The sequence below is a fragment of the Cannabis sativa genome, chromosome 3 (assembly GCF_029168945.1).
Source record: "Cannabis sativa cultivar Pink pepper isolate KNU-18-1 chromosome 3, ASM2916894v1, whole genome shotgun sequence".
Lineage (NCBI taxonomy): Eukaryota > Viridiplantae > Streptophyta > Magnoliopsida > Rosales > Cannabaceae > Cannabis > Cannabis sativa.
The window spans coordinates 54,338,929-54,366,311 of record NC_083603.1 but is presented as its reverse complement, the minus strand read 5'-3'; the positions used below and the strand labels follow the sequence as shown (position 1 = coordinate 54,366,311).

General features: G+C 31.7%; 2 protein-coding genes across 26 annotated transcripts; one reads left to right on the top strand and one right to left on the bottom strand.

The window, feature by feature from the left end:
* Positions 1 to 14,040: 14,040 nt before the first annotated feature.
* Positions 14,041 to 19,786, bottom strand: LOC133035815 (4-hydroxy-tetrahydrodipicolinate reductase 1, chloroplastic-like). Of its 25 annotated transcripts, none has more exons than XR_009686915.1 (14): positions 18,869 to 19,784; positions 18,550 to 18,600; positions 17,319 to 17,692; positions 17,149 to 17,232; positions 17,012 to 17,065; positions 16,745 to 16,902; positions 16,412 to 16,649; positions 16,125 to 16,173; positions 16,009 to 16,052; positions 15,757 to 15,920; positions 15,054 to 15,215; positions 14,686 to 14,826; positions 14,453 to 14,583; positions 14,041 to 14,197 (listed from the first exon to the last, which is right to left on the bottom strand). XR_009686915.1 is itself a non-coding variant. In XM_061112136.1 (6 exons), the coding sequence occupies exons 3-6, from the start codon at positions 17,227 to 17,229 to the stop codon at positions 16,551 to 16,553; spliced, it is 405 nt and encodes a 134-aa protein (XP_060968119.1). In that variant the 5' UTR covers positions 17,230 to 17,692; positions 18,550 to 18,600; positions 18,869 to 19,783; the 3' UTR covers positions 16,181 to 16,550. The 25 variants fall into 25 exon arrangements, 1 of the variants encoding a protein (XP_060968119.1); XR_009686906.1 differs by lacking the exon at positions 16,009 to 16,052 and having other exon boundaries at positions 14,042 to 14,197; positions 15,757 to 15,925; positions 17,319 to 17,344; positions 17,456 to 17,692; positions 18,869 to 19,783; XR_009686907.1 differs by lacking the exon at positions 16,009 to 16,052 and having other exon boundaries at positions 14,042 to 14,197; positions 15,757 to 15,925; positions 17,319 to 17,344; positions 17,468 to 17,692; positions 18,869 to 19,783.
* Positions 19,787 to 19,939: 153 nt separating this feature from the next.
* Positions 19,940 to 26,818, top strand: LOC115709098 (uncharacterized). Its single transcript, XM_030637132.2, has 13 exons — positions 19,940 to 21,001; positions 21,115 to 21,292; positions 21,511 to 21,623; positions 21,795 to 21,896; positions 22,379 to 22,448; positions 23,016 to 23,071; positions 24,155 to 24,205; positions 24,512 to 24,616; positions 24,733 to 24,777; positions 25,194 to 25,302; positions 25,631 to 25,833; positions 26,140 to 26,226; positions 26,439 to 26,818. The coding sequence occupies exons 1-13, from the start codon at positions 20,087 to 20,089 to the stop codon at positions 26,604 to 26,606; spliced, it is 2,202 nt and encodes a 733-aa protein (XP_030492992.2). The 5' UTR covers positions 19,940 to 20,086; the 3' UTR covers positions 26,607 to 26,818.
* The last annotated feature ends 565 nt before the right edge of the window (positions 26,819 to 27,383 follow it).

Genomic DNA, 27,383 nt, shown 5'->3' with positions numbered 1-27,383 from the left:
GGTTAAATGAGATAGTATATTGATATCGTGGAACATACAATATGCTCTATATAAGTCTGAGAGTGCAATTCTAAGTTCTAAGAGTGGATTCAACGAAGAATTAATAAGTAGGAATTTACTTGGTAAATTTGGTTCACTTATTGGAAGCTCAGCATATAGATCCATGGTCCCCATTCTAGTTGAGAACATTCTGCTTGTAAGACTCATTAATTGATTCGTGATTGATCAATTATAATTCTAAAGTTAGACTATGTCTAATTTTATGAATTTTCACTAAGCAGGGGTGAAATTGTAGAGAAAAGAGTTTCTAGGTTTATTTATTTATTAATGGACTTTATATGTCTAATTAATAATTAAATTAAATGACAATATTATTTAATAATCTATTTTAGTTATTAAATAATTAGTTTTGGCATTTAAAAGGTTAGAATTAGAAAATTGGCGTTTTTGAAAAAATAGAGATAAAATTTGATAAAACTGCAAAATTAAGTGAGGCCCAATACCACACCATGGCCGGCCACTTAATGTGCTTTTTCAAATTAATATTTTCATTATTTTAATGCCAAATAAATCCTAACCTAAACCTAGTAGTTGCCTATAAATAGAAAGTGATGGCTCAGTCAAATCATAAGTTTTCACAAGCCTTTCTGACAGAAATTTCTCTCTTCAGAAAAACGGAGCCTTCCCCACTTTCTATACTTGGCCAAAATCATCCCTCTCTTTTCTCCTTCATCAATTTCGTGACCCTAGTGAAAGAGTGAGTGCCCACACACAGCAAGCAGTAACTCAATCATAGATTGGAAGACTGTGAAGGATCAAACTTGAAGAAGAAGGACATTCGGGCTCAGATCTTGATTATACTCTGCTACAGAAAGGAATCAAGGGTTAGAGATCTGAGTGGAAGGAGACATTAATTCCGCTGCATCAATGTAAGGTTTTCTTAACTTTATATGTGTTTAATTTATCGTTTTAGAAAGTTCATATTAAAGGTGTTTAAACAACATACTTGTGAGTAGATCTAAGATCCTGGTAAAATAATTTCCAACAACTGGCCTCAGAGCCATGGTAATTGATTTACTTACATGAAATTTGGACTTTTAAAACGATTGTTTGTTTGTTTTTTGGATGGTATCATGTTGTATTGAGTGTTATTTGATGATTGATTGATGTTTGTAAATTTTCGTGAAAAATAATTGCGATTTTTATTCTGGAATTATTTTTATTGGATAGTATGGAAAAAATTAAGCAAGTTAGCCTTTTACAGAACTCAATTTCGATTTTATTTGAATTAGTTATGAATTTTTGAAGATTTGAAAAAATCGGGGTTGTGCTGAAATTTTCCTGTGATCGCAAATCTGTCCGTACAGTTCACAATTTTTTCGTTTTTCTTCGATTTTTCATGCTTTTTCATGGAATTAACTTCCGATTTTTTGTATAGTTTTGTATATATACTATTACTATTCCTAATTCAATTCTAATTATCATTTTGAATTAATTTAATATTTTTTAAATTTAATTCAAGATATTAGTGTAATTTGAATTTGAATAGAATTAGTATCTATCATCTTGCTTAAAAATCTATTTTATTTTTAAATTTGATTATATCTTATCTTATTTTTAAATTTAAGGTCAGATTTTATAAATATTTTTTTTTAAAATCAAATCTTTTTTAGATATTTTGACCTTATTTAAATTTAAAATAAGATATTTATAATCATGTAATTTTAAATAGATGTAAGATATTTTGCTAACTTTTAAATTTTGTTATTTTATTTATTTAAATTAAATTTAAAATCTGAAAAGATATTTCATTTATCTTTTCTAATTTTTATTTAATTTTTATTTTTAAAATAACATTTAATTTTTAAAAGTAGTTAGCAAATTTTTGAAATGATATTTAGGTTGGTTGAAACCTAATTTTTCAAAAAGTAGGTTTAATTTTAAATTTTTTTTAAATTTCGAAATTTAAATTTTTTTTATTTCCGAAATTAAAATTTTATTTTTTTATTTTTTTCAAAAATTAAAATATTTTTTATTTAATTATTTATTTTTCGAAATTATTTATTTAAAATTAAATTAATCCTACTTCCAACTATCCAACTAACCTTGTTGCAGGAGTATGTGGTTTTAGCTTGTGTGTAAGTTTTTTAAAAACCTATTATTACTTGATTGCAAATAGCCATGGTTACTTTTTGCCAGATCTAATGATCTGATGGCTCCCTTGGTCAAGTTAATAATTTGTAACAGGTATATTTTACAATCTTCTTTCATCTGTGTATGACCTAGCAACATGATAGGATCCATCCAAAGTGTGCCTGTGTGAGCCTATATGTTTATTTTGTTTTAATATAGATACATATAGGTTGTTGCTAAATAAAATGTCACACCATGATAGATTTTATTTAGGTCCATTTAGTTATTGGACCTATTCAATTAATAACAGTTATTTATTTTAAGGTTAAATTCCTCTCTTTTGGGCCTTGTGTGAGAGTTGGGAGCCATAGAAGTGGGTACGACATACTGAACCCAGCACCCCCTCACATGAACTACCCCAATTGTGAAGGCCCATTTGCTTGATTTGAATAACTGTACTAGGTTAATTATATTAGTTTAACCTAATAAAATTGAATTAGCAACATAATTAACTTTTAAAATATATGAAAATTTATTTTTCATTTTAATATTTTAAAGTTAATTTTAAGAAAAACACTTTTAGTTTAGATATTATTTCTAGACAAACTATTTGTATTTTTCTTGTATTTAATTAAATATAGAATTTTAACTAACTAAGATTCTTTCTGGAGCTTATTTAATTAAATATTCCTATTTAAGTTATAAATTAGTTATATCAACTGATTTTTCTTATCTAACTTAAATTTGAATATTTGATTTAAATTTTAAATCAAGTTGAGGAATCCTAGGCATTAGTTATTAAAGATTCTTAAGATATTTTTTAAGTTAATATCTTTTCAAATATTAACTTAAAATGGAATATTTTAGATATTTTTTTTGGTTAATATCTTTTCAAATATTAACTATAAAAAGATATCTTCAAATTAAGTGGTTACAACTTAATTTTTGATATTTAATTAAATCTAAATTTGAAATTATTTAAGTTTTAGATTTTTTCTATCTAACTTAAATTAGATATTTTTTAAATTTTTGAAAAGATACTTAGTCAAATAAGATATTTTCTAGATAGTAATTTCTAGACTACTTATTATTTCTAATATTTAAATAGGAAAATATTATACTTTGTGAAATTAATTATTTAAATAATTAATTTTGGTACAATTTTATTAAGTATATTTTTCCTAGTATTAAATAGAAATTAATAATTAAGCCTTCCCTACACTTAATTATTATTTCTTGAATTTAATACATTTAATTAACTTGAAAAATCTAAATATCTAAGTTGATTTTCATCATGATACTTAAATATTTATTGATTTTTCATGACACTTAATTAAATAGAAAATTATTTTTTAGTTGAAATTTAATTTTTCAACTTAAATTTAAATAATTTTCAATATATATATTTTTCTTTATTTTATTAATCAATTTCGAAATTTGCATTTTAATTATGCAATATTTTCGATTTTTTTTTTTTTTTGAAAAATAGATTGAGTTGTAAATTAATTATTTATTTTAATTAATTCTTGGACCAACTACAATCAATGATTTTTTTCATTTAATTGATTAATTTAAAATAAATGAATTCAAAATATATATATTATTAGAAATTGAATTAACTAGTCAAAAGAAAATCTAGATAGGTGATATTTTTGCTTGAAGTATTTCTTTTCTAATTTTATTATTTTCGAAAATAGTATATTTCTTTTATATACTTTAAATTTTCGAACTAAATAAATATATTCTCAAAGGAAATTTTTAAGTTGCTAATTATTTAATTTAATTCAACTTAAATTAATTTCCTTAATATTTATATTTAAGATTATTACTAAGATGGAACTAATTAATTTTATTTCAATCACCATCTAAGTATAATTTTATAAATATTTATTAAATTCTTATTTTTGAATTTTAATTCTTAATTTCGAATTTAATGAGAATTTATTTATTAGAATAATAAAGAAAATACATTTTAAAGAATGAGCTTTATTATTATTAAGATATTCGATCTCCATTGTGGGTTTTACACCGCGTTTGTTTTAGTGAGTAATCCTCTCTAATGGAGGAACGTTCATTAGCAATTTCGCACCGTTTAATCTCGCATGATAAGTGGTTTGTAAGTGTTTTATATGGTATAGATCACCCTAATGGTGGCGACCATATTTGACTTGCAAATTGCGAAACAATGGTAGAAGCTCATGAGATAGAATAGCCTTGACTCTCGCCTAAACGGGACAACGCTGGATTCCAATCTTGATCGAATAAAAGGTTGCTAGAATGTTTAACATTTTAGATGAGCTGACAACTCTATTCAATGGGTGGTAGCTTTGACTCTCGCCAAAACGGGACACTGATATCAGTTTGTTGAAAACCTTGGAAATTATTTAGGATTGAATTTTTTAAGTATTTTCTCATATCATTCCTACTTGCTATGTGCTTATAATTTCTGAATTGATTTTGTGTTAAACCATTATTTAATTTCTATTTGTTGATTTCTATTATTTTGTAGTATCCTGTATTATCAAAATGAATCCCATGTTATCACTGTTGACTGAAAACAAGCTGAATGGATCTAACTTTAATAAATGGAATGAGAACATTAATATTGCTCTCATAGGAGAAAGTGTCTTGTTTGTTTTAACTGAGCCGTCACCTGAAATGCCTGGGGATAATGCATCCAAAGCTGTGAAAGAAAAGTATGAGCGTTGGCAGAAAGCAAATGACAAAGCTCTATACTTTATGCTTTCTAGCATGGTTGACACCCTCAAAACTCGGTTTTCTAAAACCGAGAAGGCTGCTGAAGTTATGACGAAGTTGAATGAGCTATTCGGTAAGGCATCACTTCAGTCACGCTTTGACGCGACTAAGAAGTACATTAACGCACGGATGGAACCTCATCAAAACGTGCGTGACCATGTTCTCCTCATGTCCAGTTATTTTCAAGAAGCCCAGGATCATGGTGTTGAAATGGACAGTGCTACTCAAGTTAGTCTTATCTTGAATAGCTTGACTCCAGCATTTCTACCATACACATCAAATTATGTCATGAATAAGAAGGAAATTGACTTTCATGAATTAGTCAATGACCTTCAAACTTATGAAAATTTGATTGAAGGACCCAAGAAGAAAGGGAGTAAACCTCACAATCCTGGGAATGGTAATGGGACGATCAAACCTGAAGCAAATGTTGCATCTGCTTCAAAGCCCAAATCGAAGAGGAAGTGGCACAACACCAAGAAGCGAACAAAAGCCAATAAAAAGGCTACTCCTTCCGGTGATGCTACACTTAAAGGAAAGTGTTTCTACTGCAATGAGAAAGGTCATTGGAAACCCCAGTGTCCTAAACTTCTTGCAAAGAAACAAGGTATTTCCATTTATAAACTTTAAGAGTTTTAGTGAATTATTATCCAATTGGATTTATGATTCTGGACTAACTTTGTTTATTTGTTTTCTTCTTCTTATAGGCCAAGCTACTTGAACTCAATTGAGTTGGATCAGAAAGCTGGAACAAGGGTGAAATCGTCCAGATGAAGATGAAGCTCTTCAATTTTTTTTTGAATTAATTGTTTTAGTTTAAAGACAATTTGGATTTCAAATTTTAGTCAGGGATATTAATCCCTGTTTCTCTCATATTGTTGCAATACATTTTTTTTATTATTAATAAAGCTTTATTTTTCGAAATCACCATTGCAAATTATGAGATTGAGCTTCATTTATTTTATCTTGATCAATTATTACCACATTATATTTGTATGTTTGTATGTGTAAGTGTTTTTATTATTGATGCAAATTCTATAATATTTACAACTTTTCATAGAGTTATATTATATAAACACTAGAAATTATTTCTATGTTTATCAATAATTGTTAATTCTCAAACAATTATTAAGAATTTGTTTAATAAAAGGATCTTATGATCTGATAGGGGTGGAGAAAAGTTAAGAAAACTATGCAGTTCAACGACCTTTTATATCTAATGAACTCTGGATAGTATTCAACTCCACATAAACTCTATCACACTAAGAGAATCATGATCTTTACAACCTTTAGGGGTGGATCATAATCTCTATATACTTAGGGGTGGAGGTTATCCATAGTAATCTATATGTATATTCTTAGGGGTGGAGTCCATTCCACAATTCCTTGAGAAACACATATCTTATTTAAACATGGAAGTAATATAATGAGTCAGCTATTGTCAATATAAATTCTTGATCTTGATTGTATGTTCCATTTCGTTTTTACTGTTGTAAGTAAAAGTTTGATACCTTTGAAAGTTCTTTGTTAAAGTTTCACACTACCTTAATTGAGTGGGAGAATTTTAAAGTTCTATACCCATCTTCATTAGGTTGATAATTGTGATAGGTACTTAAGAACACTACTGAAAAGCAAATCTAACCATTCACATGGATAGGAATAGCTTATCAGAATTATGAGAATAAGATAAAGAACTCTAGTTCAGTCCATTCGAATGACTTGAACCAAGAATTCTTAATCCTCATAAAATTTGATGGTATCTTAATTTTGATTACTTTATCTCTGGCATGTATTTTTCACTTCAAATACTAGTCTGCTATGTTGATGACTTAGTCTTGACTTAAAGTTTCAGACTAATACAAAAGTCACAACTAGGTAACTCTCTAAACAATCAGAGGTTAAAAATATTATTTAACCAGACATCTGCTATTGAGTGGGAGCTATCTGAGATGTAATCAAATAGGGAACATTAGAAGATATTCAAGAAGGGTTTATGAAAGTGATCTATATGTTAGATATTAAGGAACTGTGTATCAGTTGTCTTTGTATCTCACCATCTAATTTCGAAATTTCTATGAGATGGTGCTTACTTTGGGGGTGGAGGAATTATTGCATAATAATTCAAGCTCTACCAGAGAGGAACTATAACTTGGTCTATTCGAAAATACCAGAAAGTTATATCACTGAAGAAAAGTCTACACTGTATTATCTCAATTACATATTTTAAAATATGAGAGATAAGTCTTCTGTTAATTCAGATGTACTCTTAAAACAGTAAAGATTTCAGTATCCCTTGATGAGTAAAGCATATAGTAAAGGATGTTTCATAAGTGTATTTATGAACTAAGTTCCAAATGTTTGGGTGGATTCAAATATACTACACTTGATCTAAAGATCAAGACATCAGATTGACCTATTTGCGCAGTTTGTTTTATATTAGTGCAAGTGGGAGTTTGTTGGGTTTTACGCCCTAAATAAAACTCTTTACAATCTGATTAGTTATCAATATAAGAAATTTGAAGTGATTGATGTTTGCATGAATTTTACATGCTAATGGTTTAATATGTTTAATATGTTTATTACATTCATACACACAAAATCAGTTAAATCCAGATCATATGTTTATTCACAATTACAGTATCGTCAACACAGTGGAATGTGATTGTGATCATATGAATCAAAAGTTTTGGTCCCTGTTTCATCAGTGTTATTGGATTTACACTAATGTGATAATCAGCGATGATGTGTACTTACACTTGGAGTAAGTGTTATGTTCTTTCCAGGACATTAGTAAAGTATACCGGTTTCGAATGTATGGAGTATACATTGGACTGGACCGATATTGCAACTAAGTTAAGATATTACAAACTTACCGTTACACATATCTTTCCAAGTCAATATCAGTAGTTGATCTTAAGATTAAAAGAATCTAAATCCTGATATGCTTAGGCTCAACTCAGGAGTGCTATTCATGTTCTTAGATTTATTAGTTAAGCCTACTTTTGGGTCAGGGTGATACGTATATTTTGGGAACATGATAGTATGATTGAGTGGGAGTGCTGAACATAAATATGGAATCTATAGCTTCTACTGGTGTATAGAAGTCAAGTGATGATTCCCTTCGAGCTTAGCAAATAGAAGTAAATGGATGAGCTCTTGTTTAACTGACTAATTATTAGATCGCTAAACACCATTTACAGGTAGCTAAGTGTTTTAAGGGGCAAAATACATTGAGGGGTGAGAACGGTAAAGAAATCCCATCTCGATGTAGATCATCTATATAGAGGATCTTTAAATCACAATAAGATTATAACAATGGTTAAATGAGATAGTATATTGATATCGTGGAACATACAATATGCTCTATATAAGTCTGAGAGTGCAATTCTAAGTTCTAAGAGTGGATTCAACGAAGAATTAATAAGTAGGAATTTACTTGGTAAATTTGGTTCACTTATTGGAAGCTCAGCATATAGATCCATGGTCTCCATTCTAGTTGAGAACATTCTGCTTGTAAGACTCATTAATTGATTCGTGATTGATCAATTATAATTCTAAAGTTAGACTATGTCTAATTTTATGAATTTTCACTGTTGTGGGTGAAATTGTAGAGAAAAGAGTTTCTAGGTTTATTTATTTATTAATGGACTTTATATGTCTAATTAATAATTAAATTAAATGACAATATTATTTAATAATCTATTTTAGTTATTAAATAATTAGTTTTGGCATTTAAAAGGTTAGAATTAGAAAATTGGCGTTTTTGAGAAAATAGAGATAAAATTTGATAAAACTGCAAAATTAAGTGAGGCCCAATATCACACCATGGCCGGCCACTTAATGTGCTTTTTCAAATTAATATTTTCATTATTTTAATGCCAAATAAATCCTAACCTAAACCTAGTAATTGCCTATAAATAGAAAGTGATGGCTCAGTCAAATCATAAGTTTTCACAAGCCTTTCTGACAGAAATTTCTCTCTTCAGAAAAACTGAGCCTTCCCCACTTTCTATACTTGGCCGAAATCATCCCTCTCTTTTCTCCTTCATCAATTTCGTGACCCTAGTGAAAGAGTGAGTGCCCACACACATCAAGCAGCAACTCAATCATAGATTGGAAGACTGTGAAGGATCAAACTTGAAGAAGAAGGACATTCGGGCTCAGATCTTGATTATACTCTGCTACAGAAAGGAATCAAGGGTTAGAGATCTGAGTGGAAGGAGACATTAATTCCGCTGCATCAATGTAAGGTGTTCTTAACTTTATATGTGTTTAATTTATCGTTTTAGAAAGTTCATATTTAGGGTGTTTAAACAACATACTTGTGAGTAGATCTAAGATCCTGGTAAAATAATTTCCAACAGTAAATGGGTAGAACTTCACCAAATACGTTTGAGATTTCCAAAGTCTATTTGACATATTATATAACTTGATTGGTGTTAGTAGAGCTCGAACATAAATAGTCGAGATTATAATTAAAATGTCAAGTCTAATTTCCTGCTGGCTTGGGATCAATTCTAGATCCACCTGCTCACTAGGGGTTAGGCGATCTGGGATCAGAAAATCTAACCTCTTCAAAGGGCCCTGGATTGGGCTAGCAAAGATGTCCCCCGGATAATCCAAGAATTCTTTCCCAATGTCCTTCCTATCGGTAATCCAAACCTCGTCCTTATTCAATATACTCTTAACTGCAATTTGACGGTTGTGGATGGTGGCCGTTAAGAAAAAGAATTTAGAGCACTTATCACCATCCTTGATCCATGACACACGAGATCGTTGTTGCCAAAATACCGTTTTCCTCCCAAGAGCCTCATTAAGGGCCTTTCTTGTCACCACTTCTTGGTACCAGCACCTAGACCCAGCCGATAATTTTTGAACATTCATGAGCTGTTCTTCCAGTTGAGAGATCCTAGTATCCAACTTACCAAATTGCTCTCTATTGCACTTACTCAGAGCCAAGCGGGAAGCACCAACCTTCTTAAGAACTCTGACCGGGGCCCAACTATGAAACATTAAAGCCCAAGCATGTTCCACAACCAAAGTACTCCTAGGGTCCCTGGTCCGCCACGCCTCAAAGTAAAAAGGTCGTCTAGCTCTAGAAACAGAGCCCACAGTACTAATACACAAGGGCCTATGGCCAGAATTACAAGTGTGGTGGGACTGGACCACCACTTTCGAAAAAAGCCGTAATTAATCCCTATTGACTAAAGCTTTATCAATGGGCGACTTAATGTGATTCACGCCATCTCTATGGTTATCCCAGGTTAGGTTATCACCTTTAATGGGCAAGTCAATGAACGCATGGTTATTAATTAACTCATTGTTAAATAGGAGGAATTGATCCTTCCCCTTAGACCTTACACGCTCAGAGTTACTCAGAATAAAATTCACGTCTCCCAGGATCAACCATGGACCGCCAAATTTGACACCCAACTCCATAATACTTAACCTGGATTTCTTCTTCTCATGGAATTAGGGAGACCCATAAACACAAGATAATAACTAAGGATTATGCTCAGGGTTAGAGTACACAATGCCAACAATCTGGTTTTTAAATATGCTTTAAAAGAGAAACTAGTTTTCAAGGCCAAAATAATACCCCCCGCAGAACCCATAATAGGAACAATAATTTTAAATAAAAGTACAGATATTTAAGAGTATGTGCCAATTTAACAACATTCACTTTTAATTCGGTAATGAAAATGAAGTCAGGAGAGCACAACCGAATCAAGGCTTTCAGTTCTAGAACTGTAGAGGTCTGCCGGCCCTCTACAGTTCCAACCAACACCTCTCATGGCTCCTGTGGAGGAGGGACAACCACCTCCTTCACAGAAGCAACAACCGAAAACCCACAGTGGAACCCTCATCCTCAACCTCTTTTAAGGGAATACCTAAATCCATCAATCGAGCCTTTGCTTTCCATGCTGTCAATCTAGCGGACTATCTTGAAGAAAATAGTTTGGAAATCCACAGTAGACGCCTTAGCACCAACAAATTTCTCAAGTTTGTCGATATCCAGTAGTTCTTCCGAAGAATCATCACAGACCTTGTTAACAATGTCATCGTTGTTCACACACGCTGGGCCAACTCCACGAAAAAAGTCTCTAATCACTCTCTTCACCCTTCTAATAGAAAGATGTGGTTTAACCTCGAGAGAAAAAGTCTCAAAATCCAATCTTCTCTTCTTCAACGGTATGGTATGTTCATTGATCTCAAAAGAAGATTGGACTCCGATATCAACACAGGAGGCTTTCTGTTTATTTTTACTTGACGATCCAAATGCTCGACATTCATGACTGCTCGATATTCATAAAAAATTGCTAACCATTTAGAAAGCCTTATATTAGTGTGGTGTTGGGTACATAAAAGCAGGGCTGTGCATAAAATTTTATAAACCGCCCAACCTGAACAATCCGTCCAAATCAAATCGAGATAATCTGACGAAAAATGCAAACTGAAAAACTCAACGAAAATATAACCCTCTCAATCTTTATATTGGGCGGGTTGAAAATAATACCAACCCGCCCAATCAACCCAAACTAACCCGATCAACCCGATTAAGAGATTTTTTTTTATGTATATATTTTTATTATATATAATCTATATATTATATAATTTATATAAATTTATAAAAAATAGAAAGTTCAAACTACGATATTTTTTTTTATGGCAGATGATTTGAACTTTAAATTCAATTTTTATATTTATCTCATTATCACAATAACTAAAATATAACAATTGAATGTGAAAAAAAAAATAAATATTAGTGCTCCTTTAGACGGGTTAACCCGAGTAAACAGACAAATTTATTGGGGGGTTGAATTTTTTTTTTTTAATTAGGCGGGTTGCACGGTGTTTGGAATGGGTTAATGCTAACAAGGGAATGGTAATGTGAAACATTACCTTGTTTGTTTTGAGTCTTTAGCCTTGGAATGTTATTCCCTTAGTATTATAACTACCCTTGATGAGGGTAATGTTGATACTTTAAAAAATGGTAAGATTGAATCATTACCTTCTATTATATTAATTTGAATAGAATTTTTGAATTAATAAATTAATTTAAATACCAATAATATTATCATTTATTATAAATAAAATATTACGCTATATATTTAGTTTGTGAGATCGGTTTTTTTTAACTGAGTTATTTTTATATTATTAGCAATAATATATGTATATTCATTATACATAAATTTTATGTGGATGGTCTACACATAAATGACATAACAAATAAAAATAAATAATGTAGTGATTAAATATATAGAAATATTTATTTTAATTAATAAAAAATACAATAAAATTTAATATGAGCTTTTTCATTTTTACACTTCAAAATATATATATTTTTTGCATTTTTACGAAATTCTACATAGAAATCTCTAATGCAACTAACGCTGCAACCTAAATTGCAACAAAAAATCGTATAAAACCCATATTGCAACTAGCGCTGCAACCACTTTAGAAACCCAAACCGTAAATTTGAAAAAAAAAATTAAAAAAACAGTATATGAAGTAATTCCCCAATTTAATATTTACTAATTAATAAATAAATTTCTTTAATAAATAATTATTTTATTTTTATATTTAATTAACATTAAATAAATATATAAAAAAATATTTTTATTTTAATTTTTTAAAATAATATATAAGATTCCAGTAATCAACCAAACAATTTAATTTAATTAACAGAATATGATTACATATTACCCTACACAACCAAACACAGTTTACACATTTCCTTATACTAGTTAGAAGTTACGTGCCGAGGCACGTAAATATTAGTTTTATTTAAGGTTTAGGTCTTTTTTTATTTAGATTGTATCTAAAGGTATGATTTTACGTATGATTTATTTTATTAAAGTAATATTTGTGCTATTATATTTGATTAGTAAAATATTATTAGGTGTATATAAGTCATAACAAAATAATATTTATTATTTATTTTATTAATATAAAGGAGTGGTGACACATTTCAAAAAAAAAAAAAAAAAAGTGGTGACAATTTTTGTTGCGGAACAAATATGCCAACAACATATTTTGAATGTACAAAACTTATGCTAAAACTCCTTTCTCTTGAAGTGAGCTACCATACTATTTACTTAACCAAACTATCATTTTTGTTTTTTTGTACATGTATATGGATTAATCATTTTGAATGCTATCCCTGGGAGCACAAAATAAATACTTCAGTGTAAAAATAAAGGGTTAAATTATGAATTTTGCTTCAAAACAAAAATGATGTTCAGATAATACATTTGTTATTATAATAAAATCTATATATAAAAAAAATAAATCTATTACAAAAAAAAACGCTAGTTGAACAAAGTCAATTACTATTGACATATATATATAGTTTGAAGGTAAAATTAAAAGCCTCTCGTTATAAATTGTGTACACATGCAAAAAAAAAATAAAAATTATTCATAAATATTGTGACCTTTCATTTTTTTTTTAATGGTAAGTTTTATTTTGTATGGTACATATAGAGAGATATGTAAGGGTGGTGGTTACGTAAAGTTATAATTGAAATGAACTTATTATATATCTTTTAACTTTTAATTATTATTACTACAACATAAATAAAAATAAGAAGAATTTATTAAAGAAAGGAAAATAGTTAAAACTGAAACATTAAAGGTGAATAATCAATTATAGGAAGATGGAGGGGTAAAATAAGTTACAAAAAGTTAATCTTTAAATAAAAAATAATGTAATAAGTGAAAACAATTAATTTTAAAATTTATAACAGTTTTTACTATATTTTTTATTAAAAAATAATAATGAATAAAAAAATTAGCATATGTGTTGACACTTAGTGTAAATTAATTGAAAAGAAGAAAAAATGTTTAAGTCTTGGTGAGTATGTGGTTAAGTATTTGTTAGCACTAAATCAAAATTAATTCCCCCTCTCCAAAAAAAAAATAAATTTAATTAATTAAAGATAATGAAAGAAATTAAAAAATAATAATAATTAAATGAGAAATTTTAAGAAGCAAAGAATTGATAAAAGAATCATATGAGTTGCCACATAATCTTGTTTATGCTTTCCTTTATATTGATATTAACACTTAATTATGTACCAATTAACAAAATAACAAAATTCATGGTAATGATAAGCTGAAAATGAACTGAAACTTAAATAAAAATTCACTTCTTAATAGGTAAACCTCTCAAAATTTTATAACTAATAGACCAAACTAATTAGAAATCATATAATTAACAATTGTTACAAGTGAAAATTAATTTTGACCAAACAAATGAATATTAACAATTACGTACTTCTCTTATGAATCACCTCTTGTAGATCCTGAAGAGACAACATAAAAATTAAATAAACACAAAATCAAAGTCTCTAGGCAAATTTCAAGTATACTAAATAAACACAACTCTGCGTTTTAATTTCTCATTCCAGCTAATTGATATCATACTCGGTAATTAACAATCAACAGTGTCGCAAGTCTATACAATCATATTTTCGTACATACTAATATTTGGCCAACAATTCCATTCATAAGGTCATCATATTGTATATTAAGATCTTATAGCAGCTGTTAAAACTCACCTGCATTTGAAACTCTGCCCACATGCCAAATCTGACAGAAAAAGACACCACCTTTAGCGTGAACACCATCAACAAGAGGCTTCCAAGCTTCAACATGCTCTTTTGTCTAAATACAAGGTGTATCAGGGTACCTATATATAATAAAAACCACACAAACATTTTACAACTTTCAAGTGAGTAGAAAGCATGAATTTAAATAAAAGTACTTGCAATAAATAGATCAGTAGAATTACCCTTGAGCAGTATCAGAAACTCCAGTTGCTTCTGAAATGAGAAGACCCCCATTGGAGGTTCTTTGGGAGTAGTACAAAATGGCATGTGGCTGAGGGACATTGTTGTATGACCTTTGTCGAGTCAAGGGTGCCAAGACAACCCTGGAAGAAATCAACATCAAGTACACACATTTAGCTAAAATTAAGACTTCACTAACAATTTTCTTAGTTCTAGACAAATAAGCTTAGGATTCCCAAATAGAAAAAGAAGCCAATGCTCTGTCAAAGGTTATACAGGTTAAAATTATGTACAATAAGCAAAAAGCAATTGAAACAAATAAAGAAAATTGAAGAAAAGTCATATTGACCATCAACAACAGAAAATGTACCAACGTATATCTCCTTAAATAATGATACATTATTTTTAGCGAAGTAACACCAGCTCCATGTAGATGGTGTTGTAATCCTTAAGGGATAAGTATGAGCATAGTCACGTATCTTCCAATAGCGGAAAGTTTGATTTGTATCCCCATTCCAACATTTAGCAGGATCTGTGGAAGGCATTCCAAGGTTAACTAAACTCTCTCTTCAGGTTTCCCATCTTCATCAAAAATGAAGACACCCAGTTCTGATTCTAAAGTCATCATCATAATTGTGTCATATTTATGGATAATAATTTGTTAGTTTCTCAACCACAAGAATAAGCATTCATTTACACATTCTATGTTTGATCTTTACCAAACACTTTCACTCTTTGAAATTATGTCACACAATTTTTTTAGATAGAACACATTTAGATGACAAACCAACATTCGACATATGCAATATGAACATAAATAATGATGAGACATACATTTAACTCGAAAGTGACACATGATACATTTAAGTAAAAAGGTAGTGTCATGTCAGCATGATACAAGCATAACTCACTCTAAACATTTTAAATAGCAATTAAAAAACACATTTAAGCATTTATTAAATGGGTTTACATGTGTCATGGTAAGCCACATGTTTATGTTTGGATTTTTGACATAATAATAATCATCCCAAACAAGCTACAGCAGTAACTAACATTGCAGAAGCAGGAGGTACCATATCAAAACTGCTAATCATTTTGCTCAACCATTTGAACGTGATCCTCCCATAACAACACAAGACTAAGACTTGGCACAAATAAAACCAGCATGCTCAAGGTGGTGGCGGTGATAGATGAATAGAACACCCTTGTATATTTGTTCAACTGGACCTTGTTTTCCCTGGTCTGACAACAACAATTATCAGATTACATGAATTCATCCCAAATCTTGCAAGCAGATAAAGAAGCCAAAGATATAGAGATCTCACTCTGCAAGGTCCCTCGACAATCCTAACAACATCTTTCACAGATACTGTATTACAGTACCATAAATAAGAAAGAAAAGAAATATACTAAAAGAGGCTTATAATATGCAAACAATTACCTGAAATGCTTCACTTTCCACACGTATAATTACACCGAAAGTCATATTACTACACAAGATTAAACAATATAATACTTTACAATTACCATTAGGGGAAATGAATCCTTAATACAAAAAGCAAAAACAAAATTTAAACTAAAAGGGGGAAAAGAAAACTAAATGGATTCTCACACAATAACCCACTTTCTTTCTTGAAATTTAAACTAAATACTAAACAAAATTTTCAAAAGAAGTACAGAATATATATCATTTATCTTTATCTAGTTAGCTTTTATTGGAGAAAATACCATTGACTGCTGCAGGCACAGTGTAATCCACAACAATCAAATTTGGATACTCAGTATAAAGAGAGGCCAGAGTGCTTTCTCTTTTAGAAGGGCCTTGCACCGTGATATCTTTCCCACAAACTTGCACAATCGTCCCAGACTATTCTTTAGAGCCAAATGATACAGGAACAATGTTAAGACCAGCAGAATCTGCTGCATTAATAACAGCCTGACCTCTTTTTCCAGTACAACCATTTACCTAATTGATGACAAAACAAGATTCATATGATATTCGTCACAAATCTAAGTTAAGTACAAGAACTAAGGGAATACAGATAAGTTGGTGAGGCAAACCATGATTCGGATGTTAGAGACAAATTTACTCAGTGGCTGAATTTTCGGTGCAGCCATTGAAGCACGTGGTCTCATAGCTAATGACGAAATTCGACTATTATTCCGCATTTTCATCCATTGGTTGGTTTCACTATATATTCCAACAATGCTTGTTGGGACTTTCACAATAAAAGACATGTGAGTAATTTAACTACACTTTTCATCTATACCATACACATACTAAAGTCAAAAGTCAAATTCATATTCAAGGAAGTTGCATAGTCATACCTAATCTATTTCTTTGCCATTTCATTTTTATTGTGTCCACATGTTGACTTGAACCTACAAAATCAATCTTAACCCAGCTTAATTGAAGTATTCATGCTATAACATACAAAATGAAAAGTTGGTAGACATAATGATACCATTACTAATTTTCCCTGAATCTCACTTTGGCAAAGATCAAAGCTCCCTAGATTAGTAGAAAATATGATGAAAGCAATCATTCCCTAAAAAATATTTCAAACAAAGTTGTTATTATCAATTAATGAGGGGAATCAACTATTAAACTTGAGCTATAAACATAACGACTCACCTATATTGATTGAACGATTCTCCAAGCTTAACAATCATAAAAAGCCATCAGATTAATAACTAAACTAAAGAAATCATTTCAAAAATTACAAGAATGCAACTTATACTTCCTGAAACTGTTGCACCATATTTTTCAACCTTAAAAATTACCACATTTTTGGTAACACCTGTTGTGACTTCTGAGCTCTCCACAACATCATCATCAAACACACGAATCTGAAAAAAAGAAAAATCGTCGATTGGGAGAATCCAAAACGTTCTTTATGCCGTCAATCGTCGACTCCAATCGAGGGAATAAAATCGAATGACCCCACTCCCAATCACCCCAAATAATCCATAATCCTTTTTTCCCAAGACACTCAAATAAACAAAACCCTAAAATTAAGGATAAATTATATAAGGAATGCTTAAAGATATCATTAAAACAACACATTAACCAATATAATAATCTAGCTCAAATGTAAGTTGTCGTAGAAACAAATTGGCACCTAAAAAAAAAACAATTAACATTTTCATTCTTTTTTGTTTACCCAACAACTCTTTATCCAAAACACAAAAAAATACAGAATTCAAGAAATCCAAGCATTTAACTTTCTTCCCAGATTTCAACAGGCTCATTTCTAATATGCAGTTGTCAAGAATGAACACAGTGGTGTTTAATAAGATAAACAGCAAACAATGTCACTTTTTATACAAATACTAAATTGTGCCACTAAATTTACATTTAAATGCCTGAAATGAAACAAACCCAAATACACTTAGAACGTAGCTTTTTCATTATCAAACCGTCTCAGAAATAATAATAATACTAACACATTAACCAATATTTAATCTAGCTCAAATGTAAGTTCTCGTAGAAACAAATTGGCACCCATAAGTAAAAAAAAACAATTAACATTTTCATTCTTTTTTTAGATCATGAACACAAGATTTTCAGCTGCATTTAGTATACTCTGTAAATGAATAGGAAAAATGATTCAATTAACACAGATTTACCAAGAGTAATATTGACATACCAAATAATAACACTCAAATCAGGAAAAAGACCCAAAGCACCCAAATTTACAAGATTGCTTATGTATGTTAACTTTGAAATACTTTTTAAACATTGTTATACAGAACCCAAATTAAATTATTGTGAGTTTCAAAAAAATAACACTCAAATCAGAAAAAAGGCCCAAAGCACTTGGCTCATAAGATTAAACATGCTTAAAAGAGTGAAATTGACTTACAAATATGAATGAGTTAAACTCCTTGCAATGCTTGATTATCTTTAATATAGCCTGTTCAACAAAATAAAAAAATAAATTAAAAAGTCTATAGCACACAAATTGAAAAATAGTACTGAATTAGATTCAACCATAAACATTTGCACTTGCAGATCAGTAATGAACACCATACAATTCTAAGTGCACTTACTACATTCCAAAGATAGATATATAAACATATCAAAATCATAAGTTAAAATCATAAGTCAAAAGAAGATAAAAGTAATTACACAAAATGTATTTGAAGTTTTACAAAAATACCAAAGAAGAGTTTTCACCATACCTTCTCAAGTTCATCTGACACAAATTTGGCAACCTCACCCTTTTGTTCAAATAGCTCATCCAGGTAATGGAAGAAAATGGGTTTAGTGGAAGGGCTCCAGAGAAGCGACGGAGACTCCGAAGATCGCCGAGATTGGAAACAAGAATTTCCACTCCTCCAACAAGTCCATTGTTGGCTGTCATTGTAGTCCTAAGAGTTCCATGCAGTGAACAATCTGAAACCATAGAAAATATTTAAGTCTATTCAATAACTCACATGTTATTAGTTAATACAGTCTGAATCCTAAAAACCAGGAACATTTAAATTCAAAGTAAATCAAATGTAGAAATCTTCTATAACCAAATAAAAATTGCAGTTTGTTTCAAAAAAAAAATCAAAATTGCAGTAATTAATATAGTTGAATATCATCCCATCCAAGATTTTCTTCTATGAATCTAATAATCATGTGATTTGCTCGGAAAATTTCTAGCTGACCCACGACAATCCAAGCCTAAGGAAGTTTAACCTAAACAATAAAAAGATCAAATTTTTACGACAGGGCTTGTATCTATAGTTCGAGTTTTTTCTGGTCCGGTAAGATTGCAGTAAAACCAAACCCTAAAACCCTAACTTTCACCCGAAAAGAAACCCCCAAACAACCGGTACTGAAGATCGATGAAGAAAAAGATCGGATTCCCAAATCAAACTCTCCGACAAAAACAAAACCCAAAGAGAAAGAATCTGCGAAAGAAGAGGAGGAACAAGGTGAATGGGTTTATGAGGAGGAGGCTGTGGCGGCCATTTCTGGGTCGCGAAAGAGAGGGATTGAGAAGGTTTAGCTTGTGTTTGTTGGGGTTTGGGGGTTTGTAGAGAGACAGAAGACTCTCTCGTGCGGTAGGGACGATACGATTTTTTTGGGTTAAATTTAACATTGATTTTTTTGGGGTTAAATTTAACAGAATATTCTTTTATTTGTAAAGAATATTCTGTTAAACCAAGAATTGCCGTTACATAGGCACTTTTAATATATAAAGAATCATATTCTCCTTCATAATATTCCCTATAATTAAATTATTTTGAACACACCGTACCAAACACCAAACGCCCCTCCTTGTAGTATCTGATTCTTCTTGTTCTTTCTTTCTATGAGTGATGACTGACTGAATCATTCAATCCATTCATACAAAGCCCTAATCTTTTCTCCATTGCTATTTTCTTCCACGCCACCAACACAAATCAATGGAGTATCAACACCATCATCAACATCCCCAGCAATGGCGTCCCCCTCCCAGACCTCCTCCAATCCAAGGTAACACCACCATCTGTCCTACCTGCTCATACTCTCACTTCCCTTTTTGCCCACCACCTCCTTCCTTCCCCTTTCACTCCGATCACGCTCACTACAGGCCTGCTTTCGACCCCTATCGACCACCACATCCTGTTAATGCTATGGGAAACCCTAATGCTCATGGTGGAGGATTCGGCCATCCGGGGCCTTACGGACAATTCGCGCCACAACCGTCTGAGTACCCCGGGGTTGAGGGTGATAGGAATCGTAAGAGGCCTAGGGTTGATGATTTTGGTTCCGGGGACTTAAATCCAAATTCTCCATTGGTCGATGAGCGGAGATTGAAGATGATTCGTGATCATGGCGGCGTATCGGGTGGATCGCCTGTTTCAAGGTTTGGGCCCGGTGAGGATCGGAGGTCGCATGTTTTAATGGAGAATGGCCGAGCTGAGAGTCTTGGAAATGAACCTCCATATCCTTATACAAGTAATTCTAATAACAATTATCACCAGCCACAACACCACCATGGATATGGATCGCAGCATCAGAATGTGAACGAACCCAGATATTTCCCACGCCCTGGTGGTGAAATGGGCCATTTGCAAGGCCCTCAATTTTTTGGTGGACAGCCTCCCTTGCCTCTTTCTCCACCACCTCCTCTTCCGATGGACCACCCTCCAGTACCGGCGTCTTCAGAGTTGAGAGTTTATTCTTCGCACCCACAAAGACCCTCTTCTTTATTTCCCGTTAGTTCATCAGCAATGGCAGCTTTACCTTGTCCACCAATTCCTGAAACCAAATCATTGCCACAATCTTATTTCCACAACAGGCCATACTTGCATACTAATACTGGCTTTTCAACGCAGGTATGACTTCTTTAGTCATTTTCTTCTTTTTTAATTACAAAAAAGGTTTACCTTGCACTCTCGTAGCCGTTCAGTTTTTTGAGTACGCAATTAATAGTGTTTGAATTTTCTAGGAATCACAAGTCATCCACGGGACAATGCCAAAGCAGTTTGGGGGAGAGGACCGATCTTTTTTGCTGAAACATTCATCTTCTAGCAAACCAGTTGTTGTTGATGCTTCTCAATTATTTAAGAAGCCACACCGAGCTACCCGTCCTGATCATTTTGTGATAATTCTTCGAGGACTTCCTGGTACCAATTTTGTCTCATCTTTTTGGGGTTTGAATGGAGATTTATATTTAATTTTTTTTTTTTAAATGATCATACATTTATTTAGTTCTTTACTCATTTGTTTCTTTCTACTTATCACTATCAATCCAGTTTATGCTTGCTGGAGTTTGAGTGTTTTTTCTTTCTCAAACGACTTTATGGATGTTAAGATAATTTTTTTATAACCTTTTCACAACCAGGCAGTGGTAAGAGCTACTTAGCAAAGATGTTGCGTGATGTAGAGGTAGAAAATGGTGGTGCTGCTCCACGAATTCACTCAATGGATGATTATTTCATGACTGAAGTTGAAAAGGTTCTATTATTGTCATTTCTGTTTCTTCTTCATGATATCCTCCTTATATTTTTGTATGTGTATATATATATATATATATATATATTTTGGCAGTCCTCTCAACTTTTCATGTTCCTTTGGTTATAATGCTTGTTCAGCTGATTTGAATAATTATCTTGTAACATTCTAAAGGTTGAGGAGAGTGATGCTTCGAAATCTTCCGGCTCTGTCAGAGGCAAGAAACCAGTCAAAAAGATAGTGATGGAATATTGCTACGAACCTGAAATGGAAGGGGTAATTGTATTGCAAACTAAAAATGTTCAAAAAATTAATATATTGGCTGTTTTATCAAATAAGGTGGCGTTTGGTTGGAGGTAATGAAATGGAATAGAATGGAAAGGAAACAATTTTCATTCCATTCCTTTGTGTGGTTGCATTTTAAAGTATTGGAATGGCATTCCAATGGAATGCTCTTTCCACTATTTTGGTGGAATGGCTATTCCATTTTAAAAAGAAAGGAATGATCATTCCAATGTAACAAGAAAAAAAATTTAACTATTTTTTTATCAATTTTTTTTATGCATTTTAAATTTTATTCCATTCGTATTCCTATATTTTCATTCCTCCCAACCAAACGTCTCCTAAGTTCTGTTTGTCTGTAAGATTTTACGTTTTTGATTTGAGATTTTGAAGGATAACCAGGTGTGGATTTTTTTTGTACACTTCATTTTATATTTTATTTTTGTCAAGTCAGTACTATTTTGTCTTCCTCGCAGGCTTATCGGTCTAGCATGCTGAAAGCATTTAAGAAAACTCTGGAGGAGGGAGATTTCACCTTCATTATTGGTACGAATATTTAGATATTTTAATTATCATTTCAAAAATGAAAATGTTCTCTTTGAACTTTTTTTTTTCTCACCTCTTTTTTCACTGTAGCCATTTGTAAATTGCTGAAAAATTTCCCTGATGGGACTACCTGCAATTTGTTTGTTTTTATTTTTGGTATTTGATTTGCTGATTTGATTGGTCTAATGATGTTGAGAGAGTGTGTGACTTCTGATGTCCAATATCTCATTGTTTTGCTGGCGGTGGCTCTAACTTGGAGATATTTATGTCCTTGGAAAGATGGTTGCATACTTGAATCCTAAATCTACCTCTGTTATTGCTTAGGCTAAGAAACTAAAGTAATCAGTTGTCCATGTAAACAATTTCTTTTCTAATTAAAATAAAAGAAGATCCGGTAAATAAAGGTTATTGTGGCTATGTTGGCTTGCCAGGGCTCAGTTAGAAAAATGATCTAGTTTGATTATAAATTAAGTAGGGCAGTGCCCAAGCACTTTTATCTAACCACAGATGCAGTTTTGTTCGGCAATTGATCCTTTTCTTCCTGGTATTTGTGCTTCGTCTTCTTAGTGGATGACCGCAATCTGCGGGTAGCTGATTTTGCTCAGTTTTGGGCAACTGCAAAGGTATAAATTCAATTCTTCCTTCTCCCCAACAACTGCCATGCGTTCTGGAGTGCCAACTTAAATCTCTTTGAAATGCACATTCTTTTTTTGTGTAAAATGTAGCCACCATGTCTTCTCACATGCGATATGTTATATGAATATGATTGTGCTTGTCAAAGCTAAAAACATTTTTTTAGAGTTTCTGATGGATGCTGTAAGAAACCCTTATGAGAGCAGTCTTCAAAGGCAAAATGTACAGTGTGGTTTAAGTTCAATCGGTTATGAGACTGAATGTGGTGCTAGGTTATAATTCAATTAGCTGCCATGGCTCATGAGCTGTCTTGTATTATAATTGCTGTCAAAATTTGAGAGAGTTGCTTATTAATTTTATGTTTTTCAGTATGAAAGATCTTCCTTATTTAGCTGTTTTTTTGGTAGCTATTGAGTAACTTGATGACTGAGCTGGATATTTCTTAATGTTGTTTAATTTTGTTTTTCTTGCATTGCATACTTAAAGCTTCTCTTTGTAATCATTTTGATTTTTTATGGAGAATGATATGGATTGTTTTTATTGCTAAGTAATGAGTGAAGACATTGTATATAATCACTGGTTACATTGTGGTATTTGTTACTCTGCTTCACCATTTCTACAAGACTATTATTATTAGTTTTTAAATCTGATTGCTTATAGGTGTTTCCTTTCGCTAATCAAACACATATCTTACTTGCTGCATTTCAATATCTTAACTTTGTAATACTTAGTTTACTATCTGTTGCTCTTTAGATCTATTTCATTCAAGTATTCTCATATACAAAGTAGATTTTTATATCTTGCTGGGGTAGGTGTTTGGTTTAATCATGAGATTGGTGGAGGAAGTTGGAGATGCAGAGATTTCTGTCTTCGGGGGAAATTAATATTGCAGATACAATCTGCATTTCGATAAATGTTTTCTTTACTTTAATACAATTGTATATTGTTCAGTTCTTTTTTAATGCGGATACACGTGTCTTTTCTTTTAATGATGGTTATTCATCAGACTAGTTAAATCTGGTTTTACTATCTTTTAGTTGCTTTGCTGATTGGTGTGACTTGCTTTTTATCAGAGTACGGGTTATGAAGTATATGTATTAGAAGCTTCATATAAGGATCCTGCGGTGAGTTTATTCTCTATGACTAAGTATGAATAGTGCTGGATTTTTTCTTTCAATGTTATTTGCGCTCTGGTGAATGATGAAAGACTTGTGGCTCTTTTTTTTTTTGTCGGGGGAACGGGGGTGGTGGTGGGGATGAATATGTAAAAGGTGTGCTGGAGTAATATAGGATTAGCTTTTCAAGTGTCTGAGATGTCTTTTAATTTTTGAAATCAGATGTCTTCTAAATTTTAGTACAATGACATTGAATATAACCAGCTAATGAAAGTTACCACAACTGAAGAGTAATATTGATATTATTTATTTCAGGGCTGCGCAGCTAGAAATGTGCATGGTTTTACTCTAGATGACATACAAAAAATGTCTCAACAATGGGAAGAAGCTCCATCATTTCACTTGCGACTAGATGTCAAGGTAAAGAAGACATTAATATTAGGAGTGTGAACGCAATATACAAAGAAATTTTAGCTTTTCTTCTGATGTATTTATATGCGTGCTTGGGTTTTAACGTGTTATTTTTGCTGTTACAGTCACTTGTTAATGGAGATGATCTGAAAAAGAGTGGAATTCAAGAGGTAATTAACAAGTGTTCATTTTTCTTATGCTTGAGCTTCTAAATCTTGGATGATCATGTTCTATATCGTGTTAGGATGTAATATTATGTTTGACGCAAGCTAAAAATAGAAATGGCACATTTTGATGTTATAGTAGATACAAATGCTTCTATCATACAATCTCATTATGCACAACTTCGAGTAATTCATTGTTACTCTTATTCATATCAAAACAAGTAAGTAAAATAATAAAAATTTAGTGCTTAGCATATTTAAGATAAAGTAAAATAATAAAAATTTAGTGCTTAACATATTTAAGATGAAAAAAAAAATAGTGCCTAACATTTCTTCCATTTCTACAAGTCATAGAACACTGGGAGTTGTATTTTTTTTACTTGTTGATAATTTGATTTAGTTATGGGTGTCATATCTGCCAGGTGGACATGGCCATGGATGATGAAGATACTGATGATATCCCATCTGGATTGCAAGGACAAAATACTGACTCCATCGTAGCATCTTCTATTGGAGATAATGCATTTGATGGTATGCTTGGGTTTGTCTTTTACATATGAACATTTACATTGTTCGATTATGGAAGCATGATGTGTGATCATATTATCTTTTTGGCTACACAAATAATTGGCATATCACAACTTTAAAAGTTCAATCAGTTGTATTTTAATACATTTTTAATTAATTTTCATAATTTTCTGGTAATTTCTTTCGGGATGGAGGAAAACAGTTTGATTATCTAGTTTTAAACTTTTTGAAGTATCTTTTCCGTGCTTTTTTAGTGCATTTTGTGATCTGAGTGTTCTTTATATATGTACCTTCAATTTTAAAAGCTGTATCTCACATTTTTGATCGTTAGATTCTTCAAAAGATGGGAAGAGCTGCCATGTTGAAGTAGAGAATGCGACTGAAGTGAAAGACCTAGGTAGGAGTAAATGGTCTAATGAATTAGATGAAGATGATACTGAACAAACTGAAACCAATAAGGGTAAATTAAATGCTCTATCTGGTCTAATTCAAGCTTATGGTAAGGAAGCAAAATCTGTACGCTGGGGTGACCAGGTACGTATACAACACTTTGCCAATGTTCGAGGATACTGGTATATGTTGCCCTCTCTCACTTCTAAAGCATTTAGTGATAACAGGAATTATGACTATTCACCCTAAACATGATTTTTGAGATGCTTAGAATTGTTCCTGAAATGTCTTTTCGGTATCTAAATGAATATTGATCATCGTAGATATTTCTTTTTCAAGCTGTCATGGTCTTTTTCCTCTTTCTCAACACACAAAACATAAATGTAACCACAGACATCAAGTTCTGTTTTGTGATCACATCTGTTAACCTTGCGCTCTTCATTCTTGCAGAGTGGCTACTCTGGGTTTTCATTAAGTGCAACAAAGAAATCAAATACCTTGTCCTTAATAATTGGACCTGGAGCTGGATACAATTTGGTTAGTTGCTTTACCATCTAAACACTTATTATTATTTGTACGGTTTTGTGTCCAAATTTCTGTCTTGTATCCATCTCAAATGTAACAATAGCATTATTTGGTTGAAATTCACTTTGAATGGCTTCTAATAATTTGTATGAATGACACCAGATGTCTAGGCTTTATTTTTTTCGAAATTATTCTCATATTCCCATTATTAATTGGTTTTGCAGAAATCCAATCCTTTATCTGAAGACTGCTTCAAGCCAAGAAAGAGTAGTGGTGAACCAAAGCAGCAGAGTGTATTTCAAGAGCAGCTTCGAGCCGAACACGAATCATTTAAAGCTGTTTTTTCCAGAAGGCAGCAGAGGAAAGGGCTTGATTTGGAGGAGTATGCATAGTTTGTGGGAAGGTCCAAATTTGTTTTCTTCAAATGAAATGTTGTTCCATATTTTTGTTTCCATTCTTTTATACAGGTTGATGTAGCTGTTTGTAGTTGCGGATTAGCTCTTGAAACAAGCTGGTTCAATCCCTTACACTTGTATATTAGCTCATTTTGTAGAAACAGTTATATATATTATAAAAAAAACACTGATTTCTTCTTTCATGATCATCCTTTAGTGAAATAATGGCAAGTTGAGTGGGTTTTGTAAAGGATTTACATGAAACAGTTGAATCCAAGCATATTTGAGAAAGTTGGAGAGTTTAATTAAGATTAGTACTTTTAAGAGTGGATTATGTTCAGATCAAAAAAAGAAGAGTCGATTATGTTTGTTCTGTCTATGATACTCTGTTATTTTTCTACTTGTTTAAGGAGTAATTAATTTTTAAATTTAAATTACTACTTGGTTTCCAATTATTTAATTTAGTGGAGCACATAAAACAGGATCGTCAAAAGCGCCTAGAGCTGAGCTTTGCTCTTGTTGCGCATGCACTATTTGTCAGCTAACTTTTTTTTTTTTTTTTAACGAAGAGAAAAGAAAACTTTATTGAAATAGTTAAATCAGCTATTACAATTTCCTTTAACAATGCCAGGAGATTCTTTACAGTAAACCAACAACCTAACAAAGAACAAGAGGATAATGTGTAACTTCGTTTGCAGATTACGGAACAAAACAAATACGAACATTAAAAGAACTTAACAATTGTTTGCAATCAGTCACAAGTAAACCAAAAGT